Source organism: Microtus oregoni, unplaced genomic scaffold, assembly GCF_018167655.1.
Source record: "Microtus oregoni isolate MIOR12 unplaced genomic scaffold, Mior012 000015F_ref0000493, whole genome shotgun sequence".
Taxonomy (NCBI): Eukaryota; Metazoa; Chordata; class Mammalia; order Rodentia; family Cricetidae; genus Microtus; species Microtus oregoni.
Window position 1 is genome coordinate 8,614,200 of NW_024543074.1, and position 27,168 is coordinate 8,641,367.

At 46.0% G+C, this 27,168-nt stretch overlaps 1 protein-coding gene across 2 annotated transcripts; it reads left to right on the forward strand.

Moving 5' to 3' along the window:
• The first annotated feature begins 748 nt into the window (after nt 1-748).
• LOC121456659 (phosphatidylcholine transfer protein) lies at nt 749-19,315 on the forward strand. 2 transcript variants are annotated; one of them, XM_041665023.1, is made up of 6 exons: nt 749-962; nt 11,576-11,693; nt 14,107-14,186; nt 15,523-15,694; nt 16,773-16,840; nt 18,152-18,353. In XM_041665023.1, the coding sequence occupies exons 1-6, from the start codon at nt 822-824 to the stop codon at nt 18,215-18,217; spliced, it is 645 nt and encodes a 214-aa protein (XP_041520957.1). In that variant the 5' UTR covers nt 749-821; the 3' UTR covers nt 18,218-18,353. The 2 variants fall into 2 exon arrangements, with proteins under 2 accessions (XP_041520957.1, XP_041520958.1); XM_041665024.1 differs by lacking the exon at nt 16,773-16,840 and having other exon boundaries at nt 18,152-19,315.
• The last annotated feature ends 7,853 nt before the right edge of the window (nt 19,316-27,168 follow it).

The window sequence follows — 27,168 nt, forward strand, 5'->3', positions numbered from 1 at the left end:
GGCAAAGATGTGGTGAGCAGAAAAGGAGATAGAGGATGAGGGAGAGGGGAAGGAAACAAGGAAAGGGGATGGGGTCTTTGTCCCAGAGGGACAAAAGGCTGCCTCTGGATAGAGAGAGGAGACAGATGTGTCACATGGTAAATTTCGGTTTATAAAGGTAAAGAGGGAAACCCCTTGTTAGGGTGCGGTGTTTAATTTTAATTGGGTATGCTGGTCTTTGGTAGTCAGCCTCAGGAGGAAGGAGTGAACATATAAAGGAACACCTTAGTGGCTAGCTTTAGGAATGTAATCTAACAGTTTTTAGCAAGGACAAGGGAAGCGGAAGCGGGGGTGGGGGGGTAGGGGGTGGGAGGGTGGGGGGGGCACGCAAGGCCTGCCAGAGCCACTGTTCAAGTGGGCTAGTGTCCTTTCACCCTCCATCTGCAGATAGGCAGATAGCAGCCAGTCCCACACAGGTTTGAAGCTTGTGGCGGTGATTATAGGAAGCGCTCCCCCATCCAAAGAAGTCTACTTCTTCAGCTCTTTCTTCTTTTTCCCAGCCTAGCTCTTGCTTTTTTTTCCTAGTTTTTCTTTTCCGTTCTTCTCACCCTTTGCTTAGCCCCGCCCATTTTGAGGCCTAGGCACACCCCCTCCAGCCTCTGCTCCTCGTACCCCCCCCATCTCCGCTCCCTGCCACACCCACGCCCTGCCTCCCCTGCCAAGTCCCGCCTTTTCTCTTTCCTGCCAATCAGGTTGGGGCCACCTTGTGGCACTGCCCCCGAGCTCTCTAAGGGCCAGTGGGTGACCTGCACTCGGGGCGCTGTATCCCAGGCTGCGGAAGGATGGCAGGGGCCGCCGGCTACTTCTCGGACGAGCAGTTCCGGGAGGCCTGCGCGGAGCTTCAGCAGCCAGCGCTGGCCGGGGCCGACTGGCAGCTGCTGGTGGAGGCCTCGGGCATCACCATCTACCGGCTGCTCGACCAGGTAGCGGCCGACCCGCCTGCTGGAGGAGATCAGGGCCCTGAGTACCCACCCCGGTTAGGACTCCCCACAGAGCTGGCAGCTGTGCTGTGCGGGAGTGACCAGGCACCTCTGAGTTACTTTGCCCTGTGCAGATTCTATGTGATTGGGAGGTTATCCGAGCTCAGCCTCAGGTCATTCTTGTTGCTGGATTTTGTGGATTGTTATATCTTATGTTTTACTCTGTCGCGTTTACAAAAACATCAAACGATCCTGGAGCAGGGAATTGTATTTAATGGTCCGTGGTTGGAGACGGGGCGATGTGCCAAAGGTACCTGGTTTAGTGTCCCGACTTTCATTATGAGAGGGTATAATGCATTCAATACATGTTTCAGATATCGAGCTGGAATGGTGTGCCTGTGGGCATTTGGGAGTGTGCGACTGTCTACATTCACAAGAGAGAGGCATTTGGCAGCAATCAGTTGATAGACAGTAGGAAATGAGTAATTTGGGACTTTGGCCCAACTCAGGAAGTAGTTCGTTAAGAGTAAACGATAGAGTTAAAACATTAGTCAACTGATTCCTAGACCATGCTCACGCCTGTGGAGGACGGGGTTTCCTTCTGCCAGATGGGACCAGTACTGTATGGGGTGGGGAAGGTCCATATTCTGAGACAGGTGGGAAAGAGACAAGACTCAGAAACTGGGGTGTTCACAGTGGCCAAGAGGTGACAATAGTAATCTCAGCATTTTAGGGGCTGTCTTCTCTGGGTTCCAGTTTTAAGTAGTATTTAATAACTTGCTTGTGAAGCTTCAGGCAGAAAGAGCAGTGGACACTGTAGGAGGAGTGGGGTTGGTTGCTGAGCACCTTGTGGCATTTTATTGGAAGCTTCTAGAACCAAGTAGCCCCCGGTTGAGAGAAACCAGAGGCTTGTCCTTATTGATTTGCTATAGTCAACCAAAGTTCCCTGGCACAAGATCAGAGTGTTAGCACAGAAATGGACCCGGAGGGATGAAATAACTCCCCAGAGGCCCAGGGAAAGTCACTACAAAGGTGCAGTTGGAGGGTCCACAACCTGGTAAATAAAAAAAGTTTGTGGTATAATATATGAAGGTAGAGGAAGCTTCTGAGCGGTAAAGGTAGAGTTCTGTCAGCTAAGGTCATCTGTACTTTCTTCTTGAGGTCACCGTGCAGCTTGCATCAATGTACTTTCACGGGCCTCTAGGGCCGGGAATCCTTCGTGAGGTCAACAATAGAAAATTTCACTGTGTGCCTCTGACAGTAATTTACTGATGATAATTATCAGCCTGGCCATGACGTTATGTCTCCCTTAAACTTCAGTGCACACAGATAACTTCTGTCTTTCGCTAACTGTGCTCACAGGTACCCATAGGTGTGTGCTCCTTACTGTAGTCATCTTCTGCTAAGGATGGCGGTCATTTACTCACCAAACTTGGCCTGTCATAGAGCAGGACAACTGGTTACAAGATGAGCAAGAGACGTGCGGTGAAGAACAGACAAAATTAACATCCTAACGAGACTTTAACAACCCTCATGTGAAAGTGGACACTTTAGGCAAAATCCTTCTGCCGTCTCCCTGATCCTTAGACCTTCCCTGCCAGCCACCTATGGAGGCATTTGCCAAGTTGTGTATCGCGCATCAGATCTATTTCCCTCTGCCTTCTCTCCTTTTCCAGGCTGGGTTCTCAGCACCTCTCACCTCATATTGCTTCATCTTTTTAACTGGTTTCTTGGCTTCTGTCTCATCACTGTCCTGTATCCCATACATTCCAGACCTGAAAGAAAGATTATAACCTTATCCTGTTAGCCTTTCCATGTTACCCTTAGTCACAGAATTGCTACCAGTCATTGTAATAGATAACAGTTGCTACAATGTTCCCCTTAGTCACAGAATTACCACCAGGCATTGTAACAGCTAACAGTTGCTGCATATTTTCTTATAATCCATTCACCATACATTGGCTTGCTCATTTCTCACTCCAAGCCTGGGATAGACACTGTTGATCATTGCCTTTTTACCCATATGGAAACGGGTGTGTGGAGGGAACAAGTTGGTTCATCAAGGGAAAGCCAATGTCTGTTAGAAGATGGGCTGTCCCTGATGGTTGGGTTAGTGACCCAGTGGTCTTTCTCAGTGGTCCATAGTCATGTCTTGCAGCAGCTTTGGACTGTGTTACCATGGCAATAGTCAACAATATGGTCTATAGACAGAGTCTGGCACACAGTGGTCACAAGTGTGGTTTAGGCAGATGCTGGATCGAAAGGCGCTGTCTGATGACATTGTAGGATATCCCTCCATCCTGGTGTGTACTAGTCCTTGGCTGTGTCTCAGCTAGGTGAGGAGCCAACAGTCACCACCATTCCCAGTGGTAGCTCTTCCTGGTGCTTCTGACATCACGAAGTCTTCCAGGCCTGCCCCAGAGGACAGTGAAAATGCCTTGATCCAGGCTGTGCTGTGAACTGAGGAGAGAAGCACAGGCGACCTTAGCTGACAAGGGTCTCTGCAGGCTACAAGCTTCCTCTACTGTTCCGTAGCTGGGTCTAATCCAACTTGCGCCACAAATATTTTTTCCGGAAGCATGGGAGGCCTGATTTGCCTGCTCCTCCTACCAGTGTGATGGAGAGGACAGTTTTCAGGCTAAGGAAACTCCCTGAACTGTAGCTCACAAACAAGCAGGGCCAGTCTGTCTACAACCTAGACACCTGTATCCCGCGGGATACAGAGGCCACTTTTCTCCTCTTTCCCCTCCCCCAAGTGTGTAGAGACAGGTGACAGCCTTTCTTCACTCTCATGGTGAGTGTGTGAGCAGTGTGATAAGGCTGATCCCAAGGTTTAGATTTGTGGGGATGAGGTTGAGAAGGGTGCCCCATTTCTGTTTCCAAGCTTTGTGTTCTGCCCTGTCTCTCAACATCTCTCTGCCAGGGGCTTCAAATATGGTGAATTTTTTTTTTTATTTGGCTGTAGAACCTTGAGACCGGTTGATGATTCAGAGAGAAATACTTGAACTTATTGGGTCCGTGGTCATAAGACTATTCCAATACCCAGCTGAACCAGAGAAATATTGGGAGTAATTCTGAACGGAAGTTTTTGTCTATAAATTTACCATTTTTGACATCCCTCTGAACATTTTTAAGCCTCAATTTTCTTGTCTGAAAAATGGGCTAATAGTTCATATCTCATATTATCATTATGTGAACTAAATAGGACAAGCCATGCAAGTGGTCAGTTCATTACCTGGTGTGCAGTAAGGGCTCAGAGACTGTTTGCAATAATTATTTTAGCTAGCTATCTACATCCCTTAGGTTTTAAACCCATTGCAGTTTCTTAGAACTTAAATATTTCGTAGATTTAGCCAACTGTGTTCTTCATGGTCTGTAGCCATAGCAGCTTCATCTGTGACCCCTGACTTCATTTTCAGGAAAATGCTTGCTTTTTATGCTCCCTGAATTTATTAAGTCCCATAGAATAGCTGGCGTTGGTCAGCATCCACAGCTACACAAAGACACCTTGTCCCCTTGAGGAAGAGACATGTGCTCTTCTTTGAGAGGACACGTCACTGCACAACAGAGGGAGCATTCACAGGGGACGAGCAAAGAGTGGCGCTTGGGCTGCCTTAGAGTTAGTGATGAAAAGGAGAGGAGCTCCACAAATGAGGGCCACGTGTGGGTGGTGCCTCTGTCTCGGTCAGGTCAGAGGGATGTGGGGATGTGGTGTGGCCAGGTGATATCCACAAGTAATTACTTCTATGTGGGAGGTGCGAAGGTCAGCCGTAAACAGCGTTTGGACACTTTCCGTTTCTCTCATGTAAACACACGGCAGTTCTTCTGCTGAGGTCAAATGAGCTCACCGATGACCTTAGCAGTGCAAGCGAAAGTAAACTGCGTGGCTTTTTCTAGAAAAGACAGCTTGGTGTTTAGATAACCTACCAGAGCCAAACTCACGTCCTAGGACCTCGTCACAGCAGGTAGCAGTTTCCTAGCCAGGTGGCCTCCCTCTGAAGCCTCTGATTCTTCGTTTGTAAGGTGGAGATGCTGATATGTCCCTAAGCTCAGTGACTGGTGACCTGGAGGTGTCAGTCAATGTCTGTGGTTCTCAGTCCTCACTCCTAGCCTGGAAAGAGGAGATCAGATATCTGTGTGCCCCTCATTGACTTCTGCTGGGTCACCTGATGTGACCCTCAGATTCATTCTATGAAGTGCTTCTTTGACCCATTTACAGGTGGAGAACTTAGGTTCAGCCCAGTTTAGCTTGTGGCTCCAAGCCCATGTGGTCATCACTGTGCTGTCCTTTCTGGCTACTGAGTTCAGGAAACAATTATTAAGGACCACAGTGGAAAACTTAGCTGCATCTAGTCCGTTAACATTGAGAACATTATCCTTACTGCTGCCCTGCTTTTCTTCTGGTCCGAGTCTGACTTTTCCAGAAACAGCATCTAAAACAACACTTTGGCCGCCCAAAGCACTGTTGGGCAAATGCCCCAGGCTTAGGGACTCGGGAAGACCTTCCAATAAAAATCCACTCTGAAGCTAGCACAGCAGAAGGGACAGGTTATGCAAGCTTGTATCATCAGCTGACTCCCAGCAAGTCTCTGGTGTCTTTCACATCATTGGTTTGTGGTCCCTGCCTAATCTTATGTGATGGGCCTTCTTGACCTGAATCATTGGCCTGTGGTTTGGCTAAGACATGTAGAGAGCATGGAGCTAAATGAGATGCTTTTGGGGCAGAGGCAACTGGTGTCAAAAGACTCACAGTCTCCCTCTGTTTGACCTGATGCTAATGATTAGATGTAATACAAGTAATTCAATATCTCTGAGTTTCATTTCCTCATATTTAAAAAAATGGAGATCACAGCAATTTCTCTGTCTACCTCAAAGACCATGCAGATGAGTCCATAAGATCACAACCATAAAATTATTGGGAAACTAAACTAGGACTAACAAAACAATTCCTAATATTATTGAAAAGATCATAGCATGTCTAAGGGCTAGAAAAACTTCTTCACACAAACCATGTGGCTGTTGTGGTTACCACTGATGCCCAAGGGAAACACATACTGAGGGGTGAAGTTAAGACATAGCCTGTGGCTGATCACTGCTCAGAGATGAGAGTCTAAATCCCTGCCAGTTTGTCAGTTTTTTTTATGAGTAGCTTAGTGTAAGGGCATGTGTAGTTCTTTGTGTCTCTGTAAAATTAAACATTAACCATCAGTTTAACGTCCTCTGTAGCAGCCCCTTGAAACCGTAATTAGCTCTTCTTAGGCAGAAGGGCAAGGCCCACTGGGGATTGTTAGGTTACTCACCTGACTGGACAAGCAATGTAGGGTGATTTCTTCAAATAGATAAAGGGAACATGCATAAGACATATGAGTCCCTGTTGTTTGTGATGTTCTCAAAACTGCTCAGTCTCAGTAAAATTTACCTCAGTTTCCATCCACTTCTTGATGTGAGATTCACTGATCAGGGCCGTCATCAGGGCAGCTAGTCAACAATCCTCCCTTGGAGGTGCTCCTGCTCTCCGGAGTTCTTTCTCACTTTTCTATCATAAATCTACATTATCTCTGCTCGTTGTCATAGTTCCTTATTCTTTATCAGCAGAAGCCATGGGTTCAGCATGGCATTGGAACCAGTGATCATCAGTCTCAAGTTATTAAGCTCACTGTGGTGGTTTAAAGCCTCTCAGAGGCTCATGTGTTCAGATGCTTGATCCCCACTTGGTTTAGCTACTTGGGAAGGATTAGGAGGGATGGTCTTGTTAAAGAGGTCACTCTAACAAATGTGTCACTGGGAGCAGGCTTTGAGATTTCAAAGGCCCACAGCATTCCCGTTCTCTCTGTCTCTCTGTCTCTTTTCAGACAAGGATGTAACTTCTCAGCTACCACCCTGGCACCATGTCTGTCTGCCTGCTGCTGTGCTCCCCACCATGGTGGTCATGGAGTCACCCTTGAAACTGTAAGGAAGCCCCCAATAAACTTTTCTATAAGTTGCCTTGGTCATAGCATCTCTTCTCAGCAATAGAAAAGTAGCTAAGACATTCACCAGGAGTCAAAAGAAACTTCACTACTCTCAAAGAACACACATGGTCCTTTTTCTTTTTCCTTGACAGTGTTTTTTAACAATGCTTTGGATTTCTATAGTGTTTTAGTGGATTGATACATAATCCCATGGTCTTTCCAATGTTCACAAGTGTTAACACTATTCTGCCACTCTGTTTTAGAGTAATTTGAAGTGAAGAATCAATATAGACTTAGCGATAGAGACCTTCAGGGAGTGAGGTGGCTGTTTCAATGGGGAGAGTTCTTTGACCCTAAGGTCTTCAGCATTGTGAAAGTTAGGCAAGTGGCTTTTGTAAACAGTCATAAACAGGGTTAGGAAGAGCCGTGCGTGGGAAGTGGGATGAAACGGTGGCACAGTTGGACAAGAGAGCAGAAAGTCCTTTACCCTGAGCCAAGTCTCTTCACAAGAGAGAGTGTAGCTAGCTAGCTCAAGTTAGGATGAGTCAGAGGTCAGGGCCTTGAAACAAGGAGAAAAGTTTATTCAGTTTGATTAAATGTTTTGTTTTTATTGATCAATGAGGGCAGGCAGCTCAGCTAATCATTTATGAAGCAAAGAGAGGGAATTTGGAGGGTCTGCTCAGGCCTGTGTGTTTGAGAGTCTTTTCTGTCATATGGGGGAGTGATTTTTGTTGTTGTTTTGTATTTCCTTTGTAGTAAGTGCATTACAACTAAAAAGGCTGCGGAGTTGGGATTTTTAAAGTTTTTTTTTTGTGGGTATGCATGTGCCCACATGTCTGTCTGTCATCTATCTATTATCTATCTATCTATCTATCTATCTATCTATCTATCTATCTATCTATTGTCTATCTATCCACCTTCATCATCATCATATGTCTATCATCTATCAATTATCTATCTATCTATCTATCTATCTATCTATCATCTATCTATCTACCTGTCCTCCTCCATCATCATCATCATCATCATCACATCATCATCATCATATGTCTATCATCTATCAATTATCTATCTACCATCTATCATCTATCTGTCTGTCTGTTTACCTACCTACGTACTTACCTATTTATGTGTGCTTACCTGAGTTCACATGTACTACAGTGCATGTCTATGCACATGGAGCCAGAAGAGGATGCTGGATCCCCTGGAACTGGAGTGCTGCTGATGTGGGTGCTGGGGCTTAATTCAGGTCCGCTGAAGAACAGCATGTGCTCTTAATTGCTGAGCCACCTCTCCAGTATTGCACCTTGTTTTGAGAAAGGGTCTTCCATTTGAATCTGAAGCTCACTGACTGGCTGGACTGGCTGGTCAGCAAATCCCATGGGCCTTGTGTCTCTACCTCCCTAGAATTTTTACATAGGTTCTGGGGATCCAAACTTATGTCCTCATCCCTACATGGTCATTTTTTTTAAGCTTTCACCATTTCCTAGTATCACAAGTTTCAAATAAAATCTATAATGTCAGTAATAACCACTTGAATCAGCTAGAATTTGTAGATGGAGTGGTGGACTGCTTCCCGCCACCTGAAAGGGCTCCTGGCCACCAGCTAGCTTTACCTGAAATAATTACATGGAAACTGTATTATTTTAAACACTGCTCGGCCCATTAGCTCTAGCCTCTTACTGGCTAATTCTCACATCTTGATTAACCCATTTCTAATAATCTGTGTAGCACCACAAGGTGGTGGCTTACTGGGAAGAATCTTAACCTGCGTCCATCTTGGAGAGGAGAGCTATAGTGTCTGCCTCACTGCCTTCTTTCTCCCAGCATTCTGTTCCGTCTACTTGGCCTATCTAAATCCTGCCCTATCAAAGGGCCTAGGCAGTTTCTTTATTAACCAATGAAAGTAACACATAGACAGATGACCCTTCTCTATCAAGAATTGCTTTTGGGGGCAAGTAATAAAACACTAGACAAGGATGCCCTCAATAAAGGTACTTTTTGCTCTTATGTAGCTAGTAACATAGATCTGCAGCATGGATATCAGTTTAGCTGATTCATCATGCCAGTGGCTATAAATCTTTCTTCTCTGCTGTTTCTTAATTGTTTGCTTTTCAGTCTCAGAAGAGATAGAACAGATCCAAATATCATGTCCCCATTGGAAGCAAGGAGAGAACATTGTTTGGAAGCTCTCCTTCACAGGAGACTAGAAAAGTTACCAGCCATTCATATTCTCAGGAGAGCTCAACCAGCAAGGAAGAACATGGATGTATACCATATCAATAAGACCTTGTACCTTCTGGCTATTGTATTCCATGCGTGATATTGGTTAACTCACTTCCACCCACATAACCTTTCAGTATCTGAAGTGTAAGAAATGGTCGTGGAAATGGAGCGTTACACACCCAGGATATTTTGCCATAAATGAGGACTGTGAGCCATTTTTTAGAGGTAGTTGTGGGAGGCTTCAGTAGAAGCCAAGCATGTCTTGCATAAGCATATATGGAACTATTTATCACAGTATTTGTAAGCTTGGGAAAGTATCCAAAAAAATTTCAAATGATTTGTGAATTTAATTTTTAAAAGGCCCCATATATTGTTAATATAAATTCTGTTTAAGTAAAGTTAAGCATTGTGTTTTTCTACATGAAATTGTAAGACAGTGATACTTAATCCCAGGGAGCAGTTTCTTCACTGCTTCTGAGAGTACACTCTGCTGCATAAGCTTTATAAATATTTAAAAAGAGTGCAGACAACCTTTGAATGTCAATGCTCGCATCTCATCTCTGAGAAAATGTCCCTAGTGGAAAAATGAACTGGGATTTTGAACTGCGTGTCTTATGATTTTTTTGGAAATACTTACTTCTATAAAATATTCTGAAGCAGTAATGCATTTGGTGAAGAATTGTTTCATGTGAACTTTCCATAGTCTCAATATACTTATAAGTTTGAGGTAAGAATACCACCTGTTAGTACCATTTTATAATCCATTTGCTCACTTAGACAAATATCTGTTCCCTTTAAAGAAATACCATCAAATATTATTGGCAGATACTTATAAATTATGAGGTGCATGTCTCTCATTAAATAGTTCTTTATAATGTCTCCAGACTTTCTACAACAAATATGGATTGTTTTCATAATGATTAAAATTCACTTTATCTTTTAAAGGATGAAATAGAAAGGAGTATGTTTGCTATATCCATTTAGAAACCGTGAACAAGAAAGCGCTTTGATGCAGGAACTTGGGCGAGGTTGTGGAGCTCAGCAAAAGAATGTGGGACTGAGAGATTAGGAAGGGGGCATCAACAGTCTTGTTCCTCTGGAGTGCTGGCTATTCTTTGTCCTGCTGTGATGGGAGGGACTAAAGGAAGTCACCACAATAGTTCATTCTTCTGTGTCCATGCAAACTGTAGGTCATTCTATTTTTTCTCTTTTACTTTCTGGTCCTCTTCTGTGATACAGATAGAATCAGGGTCATGAAGGGATGCAATTGCATTCAGGAACAGAAAGGGCCTATTCTAAGAACACTGTGTTGTCTTAATTTTTGTAGATATCTATAGTAAATCATGGAAAACTCCATGATCATTACCTTAACATGTAAGAACCCTGTTTTGGGTGAGCATATATAGAAATAGGACCTCTATTATTGTGGAATATTTATATACTGTGTGAAGACATTGTGTTGTGATTGGTTTAATAAAGAGTTGAACAATCAACAGCTAGGCAGGAGGTGTAGGTGGAATTTCTGGGCAAAGAGAGGAAGTAGGAGGAGATAATCGAGGCACAGGAGAGATACAAGGAGACCCGGAGGACACAGGATGGGCATGGGTGGTAGGTGGCAGCTAGGGCCACTCCCTCATCTACCATGTCCAGCAATAACTGGTGGAATTCTCCTTGGTGATCTGCTTCCTTCTCCTTATTTTTCCAGCAACAATTCCTATTGGCTCTACCTTTGTGGCATCCCCCCCTATTTCTGTTATCGCCCTGATTTTAGTTGCCATAAATTACATGGATTAGTGCACTGAGTGTTAAGGCCATCTCTGTTTGCCTATGGCCCTGTTCTCTACCAAGATGACCTACCAATCTTTTAAAACTTAATTAGGTCTAGTCATTCCTAATCTATCCCTAGACATTCATATTTGGCCATGCCTCAGTCCACAAAGATCTTTAGTTCTCTAGAGTGATGACAATCAAAGCTTTACTATGTTTTTCCAGGTTCTTTGGTGTCTTGACTCTACAATCTGTCTACTTGCAGCTCCTACCACACAGGGTCCAGACTTTTCTCTTTAAACATGTCTTCCTTAATCTCCCAATTACTAGTCCTTCTGACATTTATAATATAATATTCTGATAAGTCTTGGAGGGTAGTTCCTGTTTACCTGTTGACATAGACCCCCCCCCAGAAAAAAAATACAATTTATTAGGTAACTCATCTTATTTGCTACTTAGATCATCTGGCCAATGCTTCCCACTACCCACTCCACCAGTATCTACAGCTGTATAGAAGATACATGAGATCGGGGGTCCTGCCTGCATCTATACTGTGGTCCCCACAACCCCAGAGGAGGTCAATGGTTGAACCCCAACCCCAGCTGTTTTTCATGCATGTGAGATCTCAGCTCTGGTATCAACAGATTGCCCCTCCCGCTTCTGTTTCCATAGCCGACTGGACTCTATGAGTATAAAGTGTTCGGTGTTCTGGAAGGTTGTCCACCAGCTCTACTTGCAGATGTTTACATGGACTTAGACTACAGGAAAAAGTGGGACCAGTATGTGAAAGGTGAGTCATGGGTTGCTTAAAAAATAATCCCTAGAAAGTTAATGTATGCTTTGCTGATTTAGTCTTGTATACTCAAGACTGAAACCTATCTCGCCATTTCCGGTACTTACGCTGTTTGAGAGTCGGTCTCCCTTTTGTCCTCATGGCTGCTTTGCTCTGCTTCCTGAGCTGTGTTAACTCCTGTACATTGGTTGCCGTGAAAGCCTTTCTGGAAGATGGGTATCCAGACTTCCTTTTGGAAGATGGATCAAAGACCTCTAAATAAGCGAGGGTACACACGTGTGAGGAGGTGAGGGAGTGGGAGCCTGAGTGATTCGGGGACACTAGGGCGGGAATGCACAAAGCAGCCTGCTCAGAAGCCACCGGCAGTTGGTGGTGTTGAATGGAGATGCCCCGCCCATCCATGCTGAGAAGGCTTCATGACCTGTGGCAGGGAGAGAATCCACAGCCTACATAGAGTTGGAAGGCCTTAAACAGGGAACCTCCTGCATCTTAGAAGGGGAATGTCCTCTGCTATCTCAGACTCTGGGGAAGAAACTTGTAGTCAGCGAAGGGCAAGTGGAATCTTTAGTCAAGACTTCTGCAGGTACCAAAGAAGCAGCCCAGCTCCGTATTTTAAATAGAAGAATATATTGTTCATGGCGGGGAAAGATCCAGGAGTTTCTAGGTTCTAGGAATGCCGCTTTGAGCCCTTCAACAGTCCTGTCAGGGTGTTTCTTCGTCTCTAGACTGTTCCCCTGTGATGACCTACTGCTCAGGCAGATTTCTGTTCCTTGTGAAAGTGTCCTCCAGACAATACAGGCTCGGACTCTGACCATGCACAGAACTCTAGGGAAGAGAGTCACATCTTCTTAACAAAGTCAGCCGGAGTCCCAGGACTCAGTCTCCACAGTTCATCTTAGAGTGACTGCTTAGTCTGTGAATGCTCATTGTGCTATCCGGCACCTTCATGTTTTCTTAGGGCTTTCGTCATTAGGGGACATCAGGACACTTGTCTCTCAGAGCGAGCAGACTGCCACTGTCTCCCTCTCCCCAGCAGCCATATGCTGTCATGTGATAGGGACTTTGCCATAGATGCTTATGTGGGTTCCAGCTGGAAGAGAACAGTGTGAGGAAGCCAACAGTCCACAATCCCCTTTGCGCATGTCAGCTCACACACCTAACTTTAAACCGAAAAGTAGCTGCAGAGCCTTTTCAGTTTCATTCCATCAGCTCTTCACACTGTGGTTTCTGGTACAGTGGCTTACTGTTAGCTTTGCTAGAACCATCTGAAACTCCTTGCTTCTCTGCCCCTGGGTTTTAGGAGTACCCGAGAGCCGTGTGACTCTCACTGAGCCTAAAGTTACTGTCGAAATAAACTGAAGCCCTGGTCACCTGATCATCCTGGTTGTGGCTTGGTCCTTTGCCTAGCCCTGAGATCGACAGTTTACCTACTTAAACCTCATAGTAGAGATGGACAGGCAGGTGTCAGGCAGGTGTGTGTGTGTGTGTGTGTGTGTGTGTGAGAGAGAGAGAGAGAGAGAGAGAGAGAGAGAGAGAGAGAGAGAGAGAGAGAGAGAGAGAGAATACTGAACAGGTAGAGGCAACAGACTACTCATCTTTTCCCTTCTTGACTGTCTTCAGTGTCCTGTGACGCTGAGGGGCCACAAAGCTCCTCAACCAATAGTCTTTTAAATGCCACTTGTCCCCTCCACCGCCATGCATCTCCTGCAAGGATGCCGTGATCCTTCTCTGGACGGTTAGATGAGAACCCACCACACAACCCTCTGCGCATGTGTGCTCTCCAGTCCCTTTGCTATCTCCTCCAAGAGCTGCAGTCTGCACATCCTGACACAAGAGCACAGGCATTAAGGAATTTAGTTACTGAAGCCGTGGCTGTTGTAGAGAAAGGAAAGAAACAAGAAACCCAGGGTTCAGCCACTTTCTGGCTGTTTAAGGACACAGCCGTCTATCAGCCCTTTCTTTCCCAAATGCCATGAACCTAAACACACAAGACCCCGTGACTTCCTTGGTCTCTGGCTAACTGTAGGGAAGCAAACCTTGATTGTGTGTGTGAGTGTGTGTGTGTGTGTGTGTGTGTGTGTTGGGGGGTTCAAAAGCAAAACTCCTGGTGCTCTACTGACATCTGGTGGTTTACCTGCTTTAAAGCCACTGATTATTCCTTGATACCCAGTTCTTTGCATTCTATCCCAGCATGCTGTTGGTACAACGGACAAGCGTCGGGCTTATTTAGGTTTTCCATGTTCCTCAGTCCTCTAGAGCATGCCTGAGCAGCAAGCTTTCAGTGATAGTAAATATACTTTTGTTTCTAAAACAAAACTAAAACCAGTTCTACGTCTGGCGAGTTAGAGTCTTAGCACACAGTGAGCCACAGAATTTTCCAGATGCACTGACTTCCTGTGCCCTCCTTCAGAGCTCTACGAAAAGGAAGGTGATGGACAGACGGTGGCCTACTGGGAGGTGAAGTACCCTTTCCCGTTGTCCAACAGAGATGTATCCTTTCTGCTCAGCACTTTGTTCTTCGGCTGTCTCAGGGTCCTGTGGCTCCCAGGCACCAACCTCACACTGGGGTCCACTAATGCCAAGGCTGCTGTGGACAACGCTGTCTTGGATTCTTGTGGAAGCATCTGCTAACGTTGCAGCTGCTTGTGTGACTTTTAGAGACGTCAGAGTGTGATTTCCATAGAATGGTAACCACACATAGGGTCACTGGAAGGTACCTAACCCTTTCTAAAGAAAGTGTCCAAAGATGGAAGTTGATAAGCCCTGGAATTGGATCCAGGAGGAACAGTTTATGGAGAGAGTTGGTCCAGACCCTTTGAGGAGGAGGCGAGGCCCACAAAAGTGGGATGGCAGATTGGTTGAGAGAGGCCTCACCCCCTCACTCTCTCTGTTCCTAGCTTTCTCTCTCCAGCGTGGTCCTCTTGACTGCTGTTTTTTGACAGTGGGTGCCTTTCCTTTCCATTTCTTTGTAATAAAGTAAAGCAGTCGACTAAACAGTAGGAGTTTTTCTTAGCGTATTGATTACTGGTTTCTGTGACGAGTATTACAAGTTCCTGACAACACTCTATCTGAGGGCAGTGGAGGTGGAAAAGGATGATATGTGTGGATGAAGACGCCATTCCGTATGCTACCTTAAAAATAAAGACAGGATGCACACGCACTGGAGTTTAAAGATGCCATTGTGTTATAGAAGGGTGCTGTCGACCTTGGGAGTGTTCTGTGCATGCTCTTAGAGGTAAAGAAATTTGGCTGTTCTCGGTGAACCAGTGTTACCCAAATACAACATCTGCCTACTAAAACTTGAGGTAACCATGTGACTTCCCATGGTTTGAGCTGTGACACAGGCACCTTCAATGCCTAGAGGTCTGTGATTACAGCAGTGGATGAGGACAAAGCCAGGATTGATACGATTTCTATCCAGTGCTATTTCTGTGCTTGGATTTCTCTAATGCTCCCAACGTTCCTGCCTGAGGACCAATAGTGCTTCCTTTTCCTAGATGGAGAAACGGAGTCTGAGAGCATTTGGTTAGCTTCCCCATGATTACAGTTACATGAACAATGCTCTCTTTGTGCCTTCTTAGAGAAAGGAGGAATGTGATCTTTGCAGAACTGAGAGCTCAAGGGATCACCCACAGGTAGGTGATAGTGCTCTCGAAGTGAGAACTATGGATGGATGTAAAGTTCAGATTGGCAGAGAAAGGAGGCAGTGAGCAAGGTCTCAGTAGAAGGAAGCAGATGCTAGGCGCAAGGCACAGAGTGGCTTTCCATCGCCGCCACCGTGGGCTGCTTTCCCCATACTGGTGCTGTGCCTTGACTGGCTATGCAGTACGTCTACACCCGCCAGCGGCGAGACCTGGATGTGGACGGGAGGAAGATCTACGTGGTCCTGGCCCAGAGCATCTCGGCGCCTCAGTTTCCGGAGAAGTCTGGGGTGATCCGAGTGAAGCAGTACAAGCAGAGCCTGGCGATTGAGAGCGATGGCAAGAAGGGGAGCAGAGGTAAAGTCTGGGGTGCGGGTGAGCAGCTAGCCAGGACCACTTGAAGGATGGGCAGGTAGGAGGCAGGTTAGGTACAAAAGTTTGTTTATTGGGGGTAACCATGGCCTGGGAACAAAGTAGACTGGAGGTCAGCACTTGGGGAGAGTCTTAATTCACACCCCAATTGGCTAGGGCTTGACACAGGTGTTTCAATCTGACACAGTGCATGCATTTTTTTATTTGTTTATTTATTTAGATTTATTTGTCTTATTATTTCACACGTATGAGTGTTTTGCCTGAACGTGTTTCATGCCTAGCATCCGTGGAGGTCAGAAGAAGGCATCAGATCCCCCGGGACTGACACATGATTGTAAGCCATCATGTGGGTGCTGGAAATTGACCCAGGATCCTCTGTGAGAGGAAGAAGAGCTGTCAAGTGGTGAGCCAGCTCTCCAGTCCTACATGTCACTCATGCCTTCTTTATCGACCAGGTGAAATCAGAACACTGAGAGGAGACCCTAGGGTTTCAAAAGAGTTACTTCAGGTTTGTCCTGTAGCTGTAGGGCCTGGGCCTGGAGAGGGCCAGTGGATCGGCAGGTGTTCATTGGAAGATATGGCTGTGCTCAGCATAAGGCCAGAGACTCCAGAACATTGAGTTCCAGTCTCCCAAAAAGAAAGCATGGGCATCTATCCACCTTCCACCGTACTGCCATGAGTGTGGCCTGTGTCAGGCAAATATCTGAGCTGTAAACTCTGGTGTTTGTCCTGAGTCTATGTTTCCTCACGCAGGAGCTGGGTTAATTGTCAGCTCCTTTGGGGCTGTTTGGATAATGAAATATGAGATGGCATCCAAGTGTCCAGCGTTTGTCGGGCATCTAAGCAGTGGCAGCCAGTTGTCCCCCTGGCTGTATTTTCAACAATGCTTCTGGGTCAGTAGGCACAAGGCGGGTCGGAGCAGTTCACTGGGATCACGTGCTCCCTTCCGCTGTGCTCTCTGGGCCCGAATCTGAAGAGAGAAGGTCAACAGGGCTTCGCTACTGCGTTTTTCCCAGTCCTCACCCCCAGCCCTTCTGAATTGTCTGTTCTTTTCCCCTTTTAGTTTTCATGTACTACTTTGATAACCCGGGTGGCCAAATTCCGTCCTGGCTCATTAACTGGGCAGCCAAGGTGAGATCCCAGGAGGCAGGCGGGGATGGGGGGGAAGGGGGTGAAGGGCAGGGTATGTACATTTGACAAATGTTGACTTAGCCTGTGGGTTGTCGCGTTGAAGAGACACATTGTCCCAGGGTAATGAGATGCTTTTATGAAGAGCTTGGTTGAGTGACTTGGCTAGAGTTGCAGGAGGCAACACCTAGGTTGGAGGCCGTGACAAAGGACAAAGAATCTGTTAGACTGGAATGCCAGCCCTTCCCTGCTGGTGGCCCCAGACCCTCCAAGATCACTCTCTGGAACTTCCAGACAAAAGTCTGCTCCTCGTCGGGACGATGGTGCTTTCGGTACTGCTTAAGGAGGGTAAGACAGACAGACTTTGCTTAGAGACAGTGCAAAGGAAGCCCCTAGTTCTGTTGTCCTTGCTCTTTTTCTTTTCAAAGGCCAGAGAAGTGTGCTAGTGGCCCAGGTCACTGGAGACTGCCACTCCTATTCCTGCATCACAGTTACTGTTCAGCAGGCTCTGCACAGGTCCTGGAGTGCACTGAGGAGGCTCAAGGGAAAGAAAGAACGCCTCTAGGCACCAGATGTGATTCTGAATCCGGGCTTTGCTAGGGAAGCCTTGTCTCCCCCCCCCTTTTTTTTAATCTTAAAAAAAAAGAGGATGAATATTGCCTACTGCATGGAGTAGGCAGTGAGACAATTATGGAAAGTCTTGCACAGCGCTTGACACTAAACAGCTGGGAATCCCACCCTCTAACCCCCAAGCACCACTTCCTAATTCAGTAAGGCAAGCCCTTCGTTAAGGAAGAATCCAGCAACCTCATCCCAGATCCCGTCTTTTGTTTTGTTTCAGTTTGGTTTTGTTTTTCTTTTCTTTTTTATTTATGTGGGGCGGGGGGGGGGGGGGGGGGGATGTGCCTGCGTAGGTACCTGCAGCCTGCAGAGTCCAGAAGAGGTGTTGGGGCCCCTGAGGATGGAGTTATGGGTGACTGTGAGCCATGACATGGATACTGGGAACTGAACTCACATCCCTTACAGGAAAAGTATGTGCTTTTAGGCCCTGAGCCATCTCACTAGTCCCCTTTCCTTTCTTTTTAATAAATATTTCAAGAAGGGCTCTGTAGCTTTTGTGAGCAAATGTCAAACTAAAGGCCCTGTCTTTGAAGCACCAGTCTGTCTGGGTCTTGCCTTGTGTCATTTTCTGAATGTATCATGTAGAAATTGGATTAGGGGGCCTCATTTTCTTTTATTACCCCTAAAGCTATCACTGTTATCTGTTGCTTCATTCCAGAGAATACATAGAAACATATTTTTTTTTCTTTGCAGAATGGAGTTCCAAACTTTTTGAAAGACATGGTGAAAGCTTGTCAGAATTACCCCAAGAAAACCTAAGAAGAAGAATGGGACCCCAGCATCCATCTCTGGATGTGCTTCAACGGATGCTCGGCCTTCCCTCCTCTCTTTCCATCTTCAGAGGTCTACATGTATCCCCAGGCATGCTTGCCTGCTGCCTGGCTCATTTGCCGCCTTCTTCCCCACTAGTCCTTTGCAGGGCCGACTACCTTCTTCTGCTGTTTAGCGGGAGGCCTCTGCGTGGGTATCTTTAGTTAGGGAAATCCTCAGCAGGGACGAGGAGCATTTTGTTGTACCATCTCAGGGGAATGAATGAGAGGAGGAAGGATGGCAAAACGTTAAGAGTGACCCTTCCTGGCAAGCAGGCTCTCTTCAATACTCTGTCTTGAAACCCAAGAGTGGCTGCTGGAGGTGACCTTTGGTCTATGTTTGACCTTCCATGTCCCAACATTGGAGACACAGTGATGTCCGTTCTCTTTATGCTTTGTTGAGTTGGATAGGCCTAGATTTGAGATAACAGACAGGTGTTTCTACTTGCGCAGGGTCGGTGGCTGCTGTGATATCAGGCCATCATGAGCGTCCCAGGCCTGACTGAGCACATGCTGACATGACCTCATTTCCCTAACTGCCCACTTCTGGATTTTTCCTTTCCCATAAGCCACTTGAAAATGCTGCCTATACCTCTCTAGCTGTGCATTTCCTGCGAGCCCCAGGCTTCAAGTTCAAAGCTAGCCTGAGCACAGCACTAGGATTGTGTCCTCCTAAGTGGTAGGTGATCTTCCCCTCTGGAACGTTTAGAGATGCTGAAGGGACAAGACTAGTTTACAACCAAGCAAAACTTAAGTAGTGATTTTGTGTGCCCTTTGCCTTTTACTTTGGAATTCTACCTCTTCAAAACAAGGACTCTCGGAGCCCTAGTTTTATCCCGAATTCTTGTAGGAAAATATATTCTGTGGCCAAGACACAGTCTTGGTGATCTCAGGGAAAAGGTCCCATCGCTCCGCTCCGTGCAAACCTCGATGAACAGATACGGAAACTCAGGATGCAAAGCCAGAAGAGAGGGGGTTGTTAAGGTGGCGGTCCTCACAGTGCATTCTCGCTGGGAAAGAAGGCGTGTCCTAAGAATAAACCCACGGTGACTTATGCTTCTCATGTGTGCTGTTTCCTTCTTACCTCTTTCTTTTGGGAAGAATGAATTACTTAGGACTCTTTTGTTTGCACTGACACCTGGCTCAGCTCATAGACTTCAAAAGAGAAAGAATGAAAATTTGAGGCTGGAGAGATTGACTCGGCTATTTACAATACCTGCTGCCCTTTCAGAGGACCTGGATCAGGTTTAGGTTCCCACCACACACAAGGCAGCACAACACCTGCAACTTCCGTTCCAGGGGCTCTGACTCCCTCTTCTGGCGTCCACAGGCACTGCAGGCACGCCATGCACATGGGCTGGCAAAACACCCATTAAATTAAAATCTTTAGGAAGAGAGAATTTATAGCTCACTTACATTCAAGGCCACATATATTTGACTTCTGGGAGGAACCAGTTCAGGTGCTTCAGTTAAGTTTAAAATTCAACTCTACTCTTCAGTTTATCTAAATCTGATGGTAGGGTCGCTAGCAAAAGCAATATATAGGTTCACTACAAACATGAAGGAAAGAAGGAAGGAAGGAAGGAAGGAAGGAAGGAAGGAAGGCAGGCTGGTTGGTTAAGGCAGACTCTTTCTCAATGAATAGCATTTTCCTGTAATTTAAACTCTATGACATATGCCTATTAATCCTGGATATAAGATTATTCAAGTAAGTGAATGCTTTATAAAATGGCCATTACAATGTCATTATTAATAAGTGACTGGTATTTAATTTTAGGAATGGGGCATCTAATTGTCTTGTATTGTCAGTCTAAGTTGATCCCTGACAACGAGCCTTTAAAATATAAGCATGGATATTAGGTCACAGTTTTTGAACAGAGGATTGACATGAAATGGTGTCACTTAAGCCATTTCTAACCTATAGAGATCTGCCTGCCTCTGCCTCCTGAGTGCTGGATTAAAGGTGTGCACCACCATCCCCTGGCAGCATTTCTTTTCTTGAAGAGATTTTAAAATGTATATTACTGTTTTCTTTGCATGCTTGTCTGAGCATCACTTGAGTATCCAGTGCTCATAGAAGCCAGAAGAGGCCATTGATGTCTTGGAACTGGAGTTACAGATGGTTGTGAGTTGTCATGTGAGTGCTGGGCATCAAATCCAGATCCCTCTGGAAGAACAGCAATGCTTTAACTGCTGAGCTGTCTCTCCAGCTTTATGAAACCATTTTATTTTTGGATGCTAAGAATACCAAATGATTGTATTGTTTGTCTTTTTTTTTGGACAGAGTCTCTGTGCAGACCGCACATCAAACTCAAAATCCTCCTGCCTCAGTTTCCCAGGCCCTGGGATTACAGCCATGCATCTCTGCACCTCCTGTCATAACACCAAATTTTAGAAAAGGCGCTTCCATAAATGGTGAATTTGGGGTGGGAACAATGGCTCAGTGGTTAAGGACAAATACTACTCTTGCAGAGTACCCGAGGTTGGTAGGTAGCACCCACATTCAGTGGCTCACAAACTCCAGGAGAGCCAGTGCCTTCAACTTTCACGGGCACCTGCACTCACAAGATAAGAAGTAATCTTTGAATTTGAATCAATTCATGCAGTTACAAATGGCTTTTGGCTTAGTTGGAGTAGAGGGCAATCCTATAGGACATAAAATTACAACATGGCGTGTGGGGAAACTCTGAACCTCTTCCACTGTAGTGAAAAAAGGAAGTGCGATTGCTCTTCATGGGAGTGGTTGGTAGTTAGTTCACCGTCTGTCTTTCTGTGGAGGCTGAGTGTGACAGTCAGGGTTTTAGAGTGGTAAACATGTCCCCATTCCTCTACATTGCTGGGCTTGCCTTTCACATGCCTGCCTCACCCAGTAATTGTTTGGATAGAGATAGTATCCACTGGTTACTGGCCTCAGGAAAGAACTCCAGAGGTATTCAAATGGAAACTGGTGAACAAATGATTTAGGGAAAGGTTGAGCAAATGATGTAAATTCAGAAGACTATCTTGACAGAAGGGTTCATCTCCATTGATTCCGTTCAATTGACTCTCCGAATCAGTGTTTGGGGAGATTCTAGATTCCCTAGGTTCCCACTGGTCCTTCCCCGAAAGTGCCTTAGTCCTGCCCTGGGGAGGGGTGGTTTTGCTGCTCAGCCATATGTGATGTTTGGAAATGATAGTCTGGACGAGGTGCATCCCAGCTTACTCAGGATTCCACAGAGAAGCCAATGACAAAAGGTATGCTACTGTGTTGCTAAATTCTTTCCACAGGCAAATCATCCCCACTATATAACAATCCAAACTGAAAGATCACCTTGGCATTGACATCCTGGGGGGGTCATTTCCCTCCCAAATGTTTCACAGCAAGAGCCCCAGCCTCGCTTTCTGGTTGAGGTTTTTCTCCCTCAGGACCCACATCCACAATGCCTGCCCTTAGCACCTCTTGTTTCCCATGAGGATTCAGAAGAGGCAAATCAGGAAGCCACCACCCAGTCAGTTCCAAGAGCTATCTGCAAGAGCATGGAGACATTGAGTCACTGTGTAGGTCTTTCTCCAAACGCTGGTGTCATCAGGGCCGACGGCAGGCAGGATAGTTCCTGGAATGAATGAGTTGGACTGGGGACCTGTCCTCTGCCCTCAAGGAGCCTGTGGTGGGCTGAGGGAGACACAGTGAACAAGCTGCTGAAGAATGGGGACAGAGAGGCTGCTTTCACACAGGACACTAGGTGTGGTGGAGGGACAAAGGAAACTGTTTTGTAATTGGCTGGGAGAAGGTAGAGAAAGAAAAACCATTCTAGATGAAGAGAAATCCACAGGACTGGTATGGCTGAGAGCTGGGGCTCCGCATCCCTGAAGTAACATGCACGCCAGGGGAGAGCCCGAGAGTCACACAAGGAATCAGGATTTGATATCCAAGCCACCGTGGAGATCTGAAGGATTGTAGCTGGAGGAGTGACCTGAAAAATTTTATTCATTCCTAATACCTCCCATCTTCCCCATGACCCTCTGACAACTGTAACCGTGGGATTCCTTCCATGTGACCGTAGGAGATCTTCCAAGGTTCTCAAAGCCTTCTTACTGTGTGCGCAGAGTGGTCCATGCTGTGATGGATCTTTTAAGCAGAGCATAGCTCTGCTGTTCACCTGGAAAAATAAAAGAAGGCAAAGGCAGGCATCCGTGTACATCTTGCCTCTCCCGCCCATGCTGTATGCTATCATGCCATGCAGCCAGTCAGAGCAAAACCATTGCACAGTCCAGAAGTGGGAAGGAAAAAGTGTGAGATACTAAAAAGCAAGTAGTTCCTTCCTTAAAATACTCTGTCACTGTTGGAAGGAATATTTTTTTTTCCTTTTTTCTTTGAGAAAACAGAACTATATTGCTTGACTGGGTCTCATATGGAGGGCTTTACATAAATTATCAATTAACTTGCAGTTTCTGAAGGGCACAGTCCATCATGGCAGGGAAGGTATGGCAGCCAGGAAGCAGGGTGATCGTGTTTCATCTGCACACAGGAGGCAGAGGGAAGAGGGTAGGGGACAGCCTACAAGACTTTGAAGCCCACCTTGAGTCACATGCTTCCTCCAAGAAGGCTCCACCTCCTAAATGTTTCATAGCCTCCCTGAATAGCACCACTAACTGTGTTCAGATACAGCAGCCTACAGGGGAAGTCTACAACATGTCTCTGTGAGTGCATGCATTGGTGCACGTGACCAGCCCCCATCACTTACTGTAAGAAATGGGGACCAGTCAGGCGCACCATTTCTTCTGGTAAGCAATGGCCCAGTGACAGAGCGTGGTCAGGCGGCATCCATGACGGAATGGCTTCTTCAATTGGGAAACTCATAGTCGACAGAGACACAGAACATTTGCGCAATGATGGGGAGGCATAGGCTCATCGCACTATAAAAGGAAAGTTAAGGCAAGCTTGCCACTCACTGCTGCTTATCCCACAGCATCCCTAAGGAAGGAGTTCTAGCAGAAGACAGTGAAGGTTTGGGCATGGGACGAAGTGCTGGCCACTGCCAAGAATGCAGTACCTCTCCTTAATGGTGAGGCCTCACTTGTGCCCCACTTCATTGCATCTGAGAAATGATGAGTCAAAGTTGGGAGTAGAAGATCAAGCATGGCAAACTATCATTGTGGTCCCCGCTTCTACCTCATCTGCATCGACCCCAAATAGTTAGGATTTGAGGTGCGGTGCCACCAGGTCAGGCATAATTTTCAGAATTTTTAAACTTTTACTATGAGTCATTTAGTGTTTCAAGACTTTTTCTCTTCCGTTCCTCATCACTGTTATGTGCCTTTTCTTTCGAATTCATCGCCTTTAGGAGATCTATACCAGCAAGAATGGTTGACCTGAGAGAGGGGAGGCATAGAACACATAGAAGAAAGAGAAAGCCTTGCTACTTGCAGTAACCTGAATGCAAAGAGAAGCACTCCTTCCTGGCCCCAGCCGGAAGAAGGTGAGGAGGACGGCACATCTCAGCGCCCATCTTATTGGATCTGTTGTACTCAGTTCCTCTCGAGCAGCTCGTTGGCTGAGCAACAGTTGCTGGAATCCAGGCAATAAGAAAATGGTACTGAGAGCTCCCTGCAAGCCATCCAGTGACTTTTGTGTTATGTCAAGCAGTTTCGGAGGGCCCAGACCTGTGTTTCAGTGGTCATGGATTCTGCCTTCCGATGAATGCGGTGTTTCATTTTCCGATGGTGCCTGAATAACATTCTTCATTCGGAGTCTTTATATTTCAGGCCAGATATCGAATGATTACAGGCCCGCTGAAAGCCTCCAAGAAGAGCTTACCCTCCACGACACAGCTTGGCTCACGCTCCCATTTCAGCTACTTTAAGCTCTTGTAAACAGCATTCGTTTTCCATTACAAGCTAGGAAATGTGACTACAGGGCGCAACAGTGCCGGGTCCCTGGAGAGCGTCTGCTCGGGAGGCCATTTCCTTAGGTTGCATTTGCCTTTGTGACTCTGGATGGGGAGGTTGGATCATCTCCGAAGCTCTCCCCACCTTCCCATCTGATTCTGTTCCACTAACTTATAAAGCGGCGTGACCTGCCTGAGGACTGCTGGACCAAGCAGATGTTTCCTGAGCAAAGACAGTGTGCATTTCCCCTCGTACATCATCTAGTGTGGGGGTGGGGGTGGGGCCTGGCGCGGCTCTCCCCAGTCTGACATCATTGTGCGAGGTGGCCTGGGGGAGAATTTCAAAGCAGAACAGCTTGGCCAGGGAGGAGCTTAGCTGGCAGCTGTATGCTGGGATTAACTGACCCAGATAACAGGGAGAAGGAATCAGCAATTTAAGCGTGTTCCTTCTCCCTCAGGAAGTCAACAAGCCTTTCTCTGACTTTCTGAAAGGATACAGGCTATGGGAGACCTTCCCCGCCAGCCACACCACACACAGCTAGGATCATAATCAACCACACAGCTGCCCATCCGTACTTGTTGTTTGCCCTGACCTTGTTTGATATTGAAGTGGGATGGCTCAGCTGACAGCAGTGAACAGTGACAATAAGATTAAGTAGATCTGGGGGTGTAGCTTGGTAGGTGGTGAGCTTGCTGAGTGTACAAGAAGCTTTGAGTTCCTGCCCAGAACCACATAAACTCAGTGTGGTGGTGCATGCGTATAATCCCAGCACTCAGGAAGTTGAGACAAGAGGATCAGAAGTTCAAGAGGCCCCATGAGACTGAGACCCTGTCTCAAACACAAACAATTAACACTCCCTTCCTAAACAGCAGCATACAGGACCACCCTGCCCCCCCAATTGCATGACTTGAAATCATCTCCTTATAAACCATGGAGCTTAGGGAGTTTAAGATTCAGGGGGAAAAATGCTGTGGAGGACAATTGGCAATGGTTTCCCAGCTTCCTCCTAGAATGCCATGAAAATAAAACCAAGTAAGCACACAGCATATGAACCACCTCCATGATTTCATAAAGGAGATATGAGTTTGGAGCTGGAGATATCACTCAGAAATTTAAAGTGTTTGTAGCCCTTGTAGAGGGCCTGAGTTCAGTTTCCAGCACCTACTGGATGCTCACAATTACCTGTAACTCCAGTTCCAAGGGTATCCAATATCCTCTTTTGGTCTTTGCAGACACCTGTGTGTGTGCACACCCACACCCGCAAGCACACACACCCTTGCCCCAACACCCCTTCACACACGTACACAGTCTTTTTTAAAAGATTTTTCAGTTTCATTCAACTCAAGGGATTGTGTTCATCATCTCTGAAATACCTGCCCTAAAAGTGCCATGTTACCTAAGATTATATCCCCAATCTTAAAACTATGCCTCCCCATCTTTTTTTTTTTTTTTTTTTTTTTTTTTTTTTTTGCATTTCTCTAGCTTTCTCTCTGTTCTCCAAACACATCATGATCTTCTCATCAATCACTCCAACCCTGCGGGTTACCCTTCCCCAGCTCTGGTGCAGTGCCCAGGGCAGGCAGCATTTTCTCTTGGCTCTGGTAGGCTGTCCTCCTGGCAGTCACCCACTCGTGTAATGCCCTTCTCTGTGTGTGGGCTGGATCTGCGGACTTGCTTCTCAAGAGGAGAATAGCACAAGAGTAATCGGTGGATCAGCTCCGATCAGTCCTTGAACACCGGCTCTCCCGCTCCTGTCCACGCTCTTCCTCTGTCATTTCTTTCTTTATCTGATGATACAGAGGCCATTTGTGTGCTGGCCTGTGGTGAGGCCAACAAGGAATGAAGGGTGGCTTCTAGCCAATAGCCACCTAGGAGCTGAGATGTCGGTTGTGTGGTCTGGCAGGAATCGACTCTACCACCAAGGTCCTGAGTGACTTAGCAGATCCTTCTGAATGGCGCTTTGCTTTGCCCCTGTGAGATGACCCGCCAGAGGGCCCCAGTGAGCCATGTCCGGGGTGCACTGGAAGTGTACTCACGCCTCATCTGATGGGAGTGGCAGGACTCACAGCATCATCAGCTCTACATGTAGGGTGCTTGTTGGTGTCACCAAAGTCCCACATTCCCTGTCCTCACCTCATGACAGATGTCTCTGTGTGTGGAAGTATATGTGGATATGTGTGTATGTATTTGCATGTGTATAAAGTGACCTCTCACCAGAGTTGTAAGAGGCATTTATGTCCAGTTTCGAGCAACCATGATCTTTGTTTCTCTTGTCATTTTCAGCTGTGCTTGTCACCAACGTCCCAGCAACTTTATCTCACCCATTTTCTATCCATTAACGAGTCACAGTGGTGCTCTAAGTGTTGTGTCTAAGTTCCCATTTGTTAAACATGCATTTATGTATATAGTAATATTTGATATTTGAATATGCAAATTGAGAGTGCATATTCATATATTAAATGCCTATGTAGCTATAAGTCAGCCTAACTACCAATTTAGGACCATTATTTCTACTTTCTTTCCTACCGCCCCTTTAATTGAAGATCATTACCACACTCTCCTTAGTCTAGAGACTTCCCATTCCTCTAATGACCTTAAGATAAGTTTCTTTAATTATGTGTGTTTGTTTGCACATGATATCTATGACAGAGGCATGAACATGCCAAGCTGTGTCTGTGGAAGCCATACTGCAGCTTGGTAAAGCTGGTTCTCTCCTTCCATCTTTACATGGATAAAGCTCTCCAGCCCCTTACAATAATTTTCTAAGCCCTCATCAGTTGAAACTCCAGCCTTTCTTCCAGAATCCCCTGTTTATTCAGTCTCTTTCTATATATCTATAATACATAGACATATTTATAATTTATATATCCTAAATACTATTATATACATAATATATTATATTAAAATAATTTCTCCAGCTTTCAGAGAACTCACAGTACAACACAATTATCATTTTTGTAATCTATTTTTCCTGTTAATGCAAATTGGGACTTTTATGTTTTTAAATTAATCATGCATACTATTATCTTATAA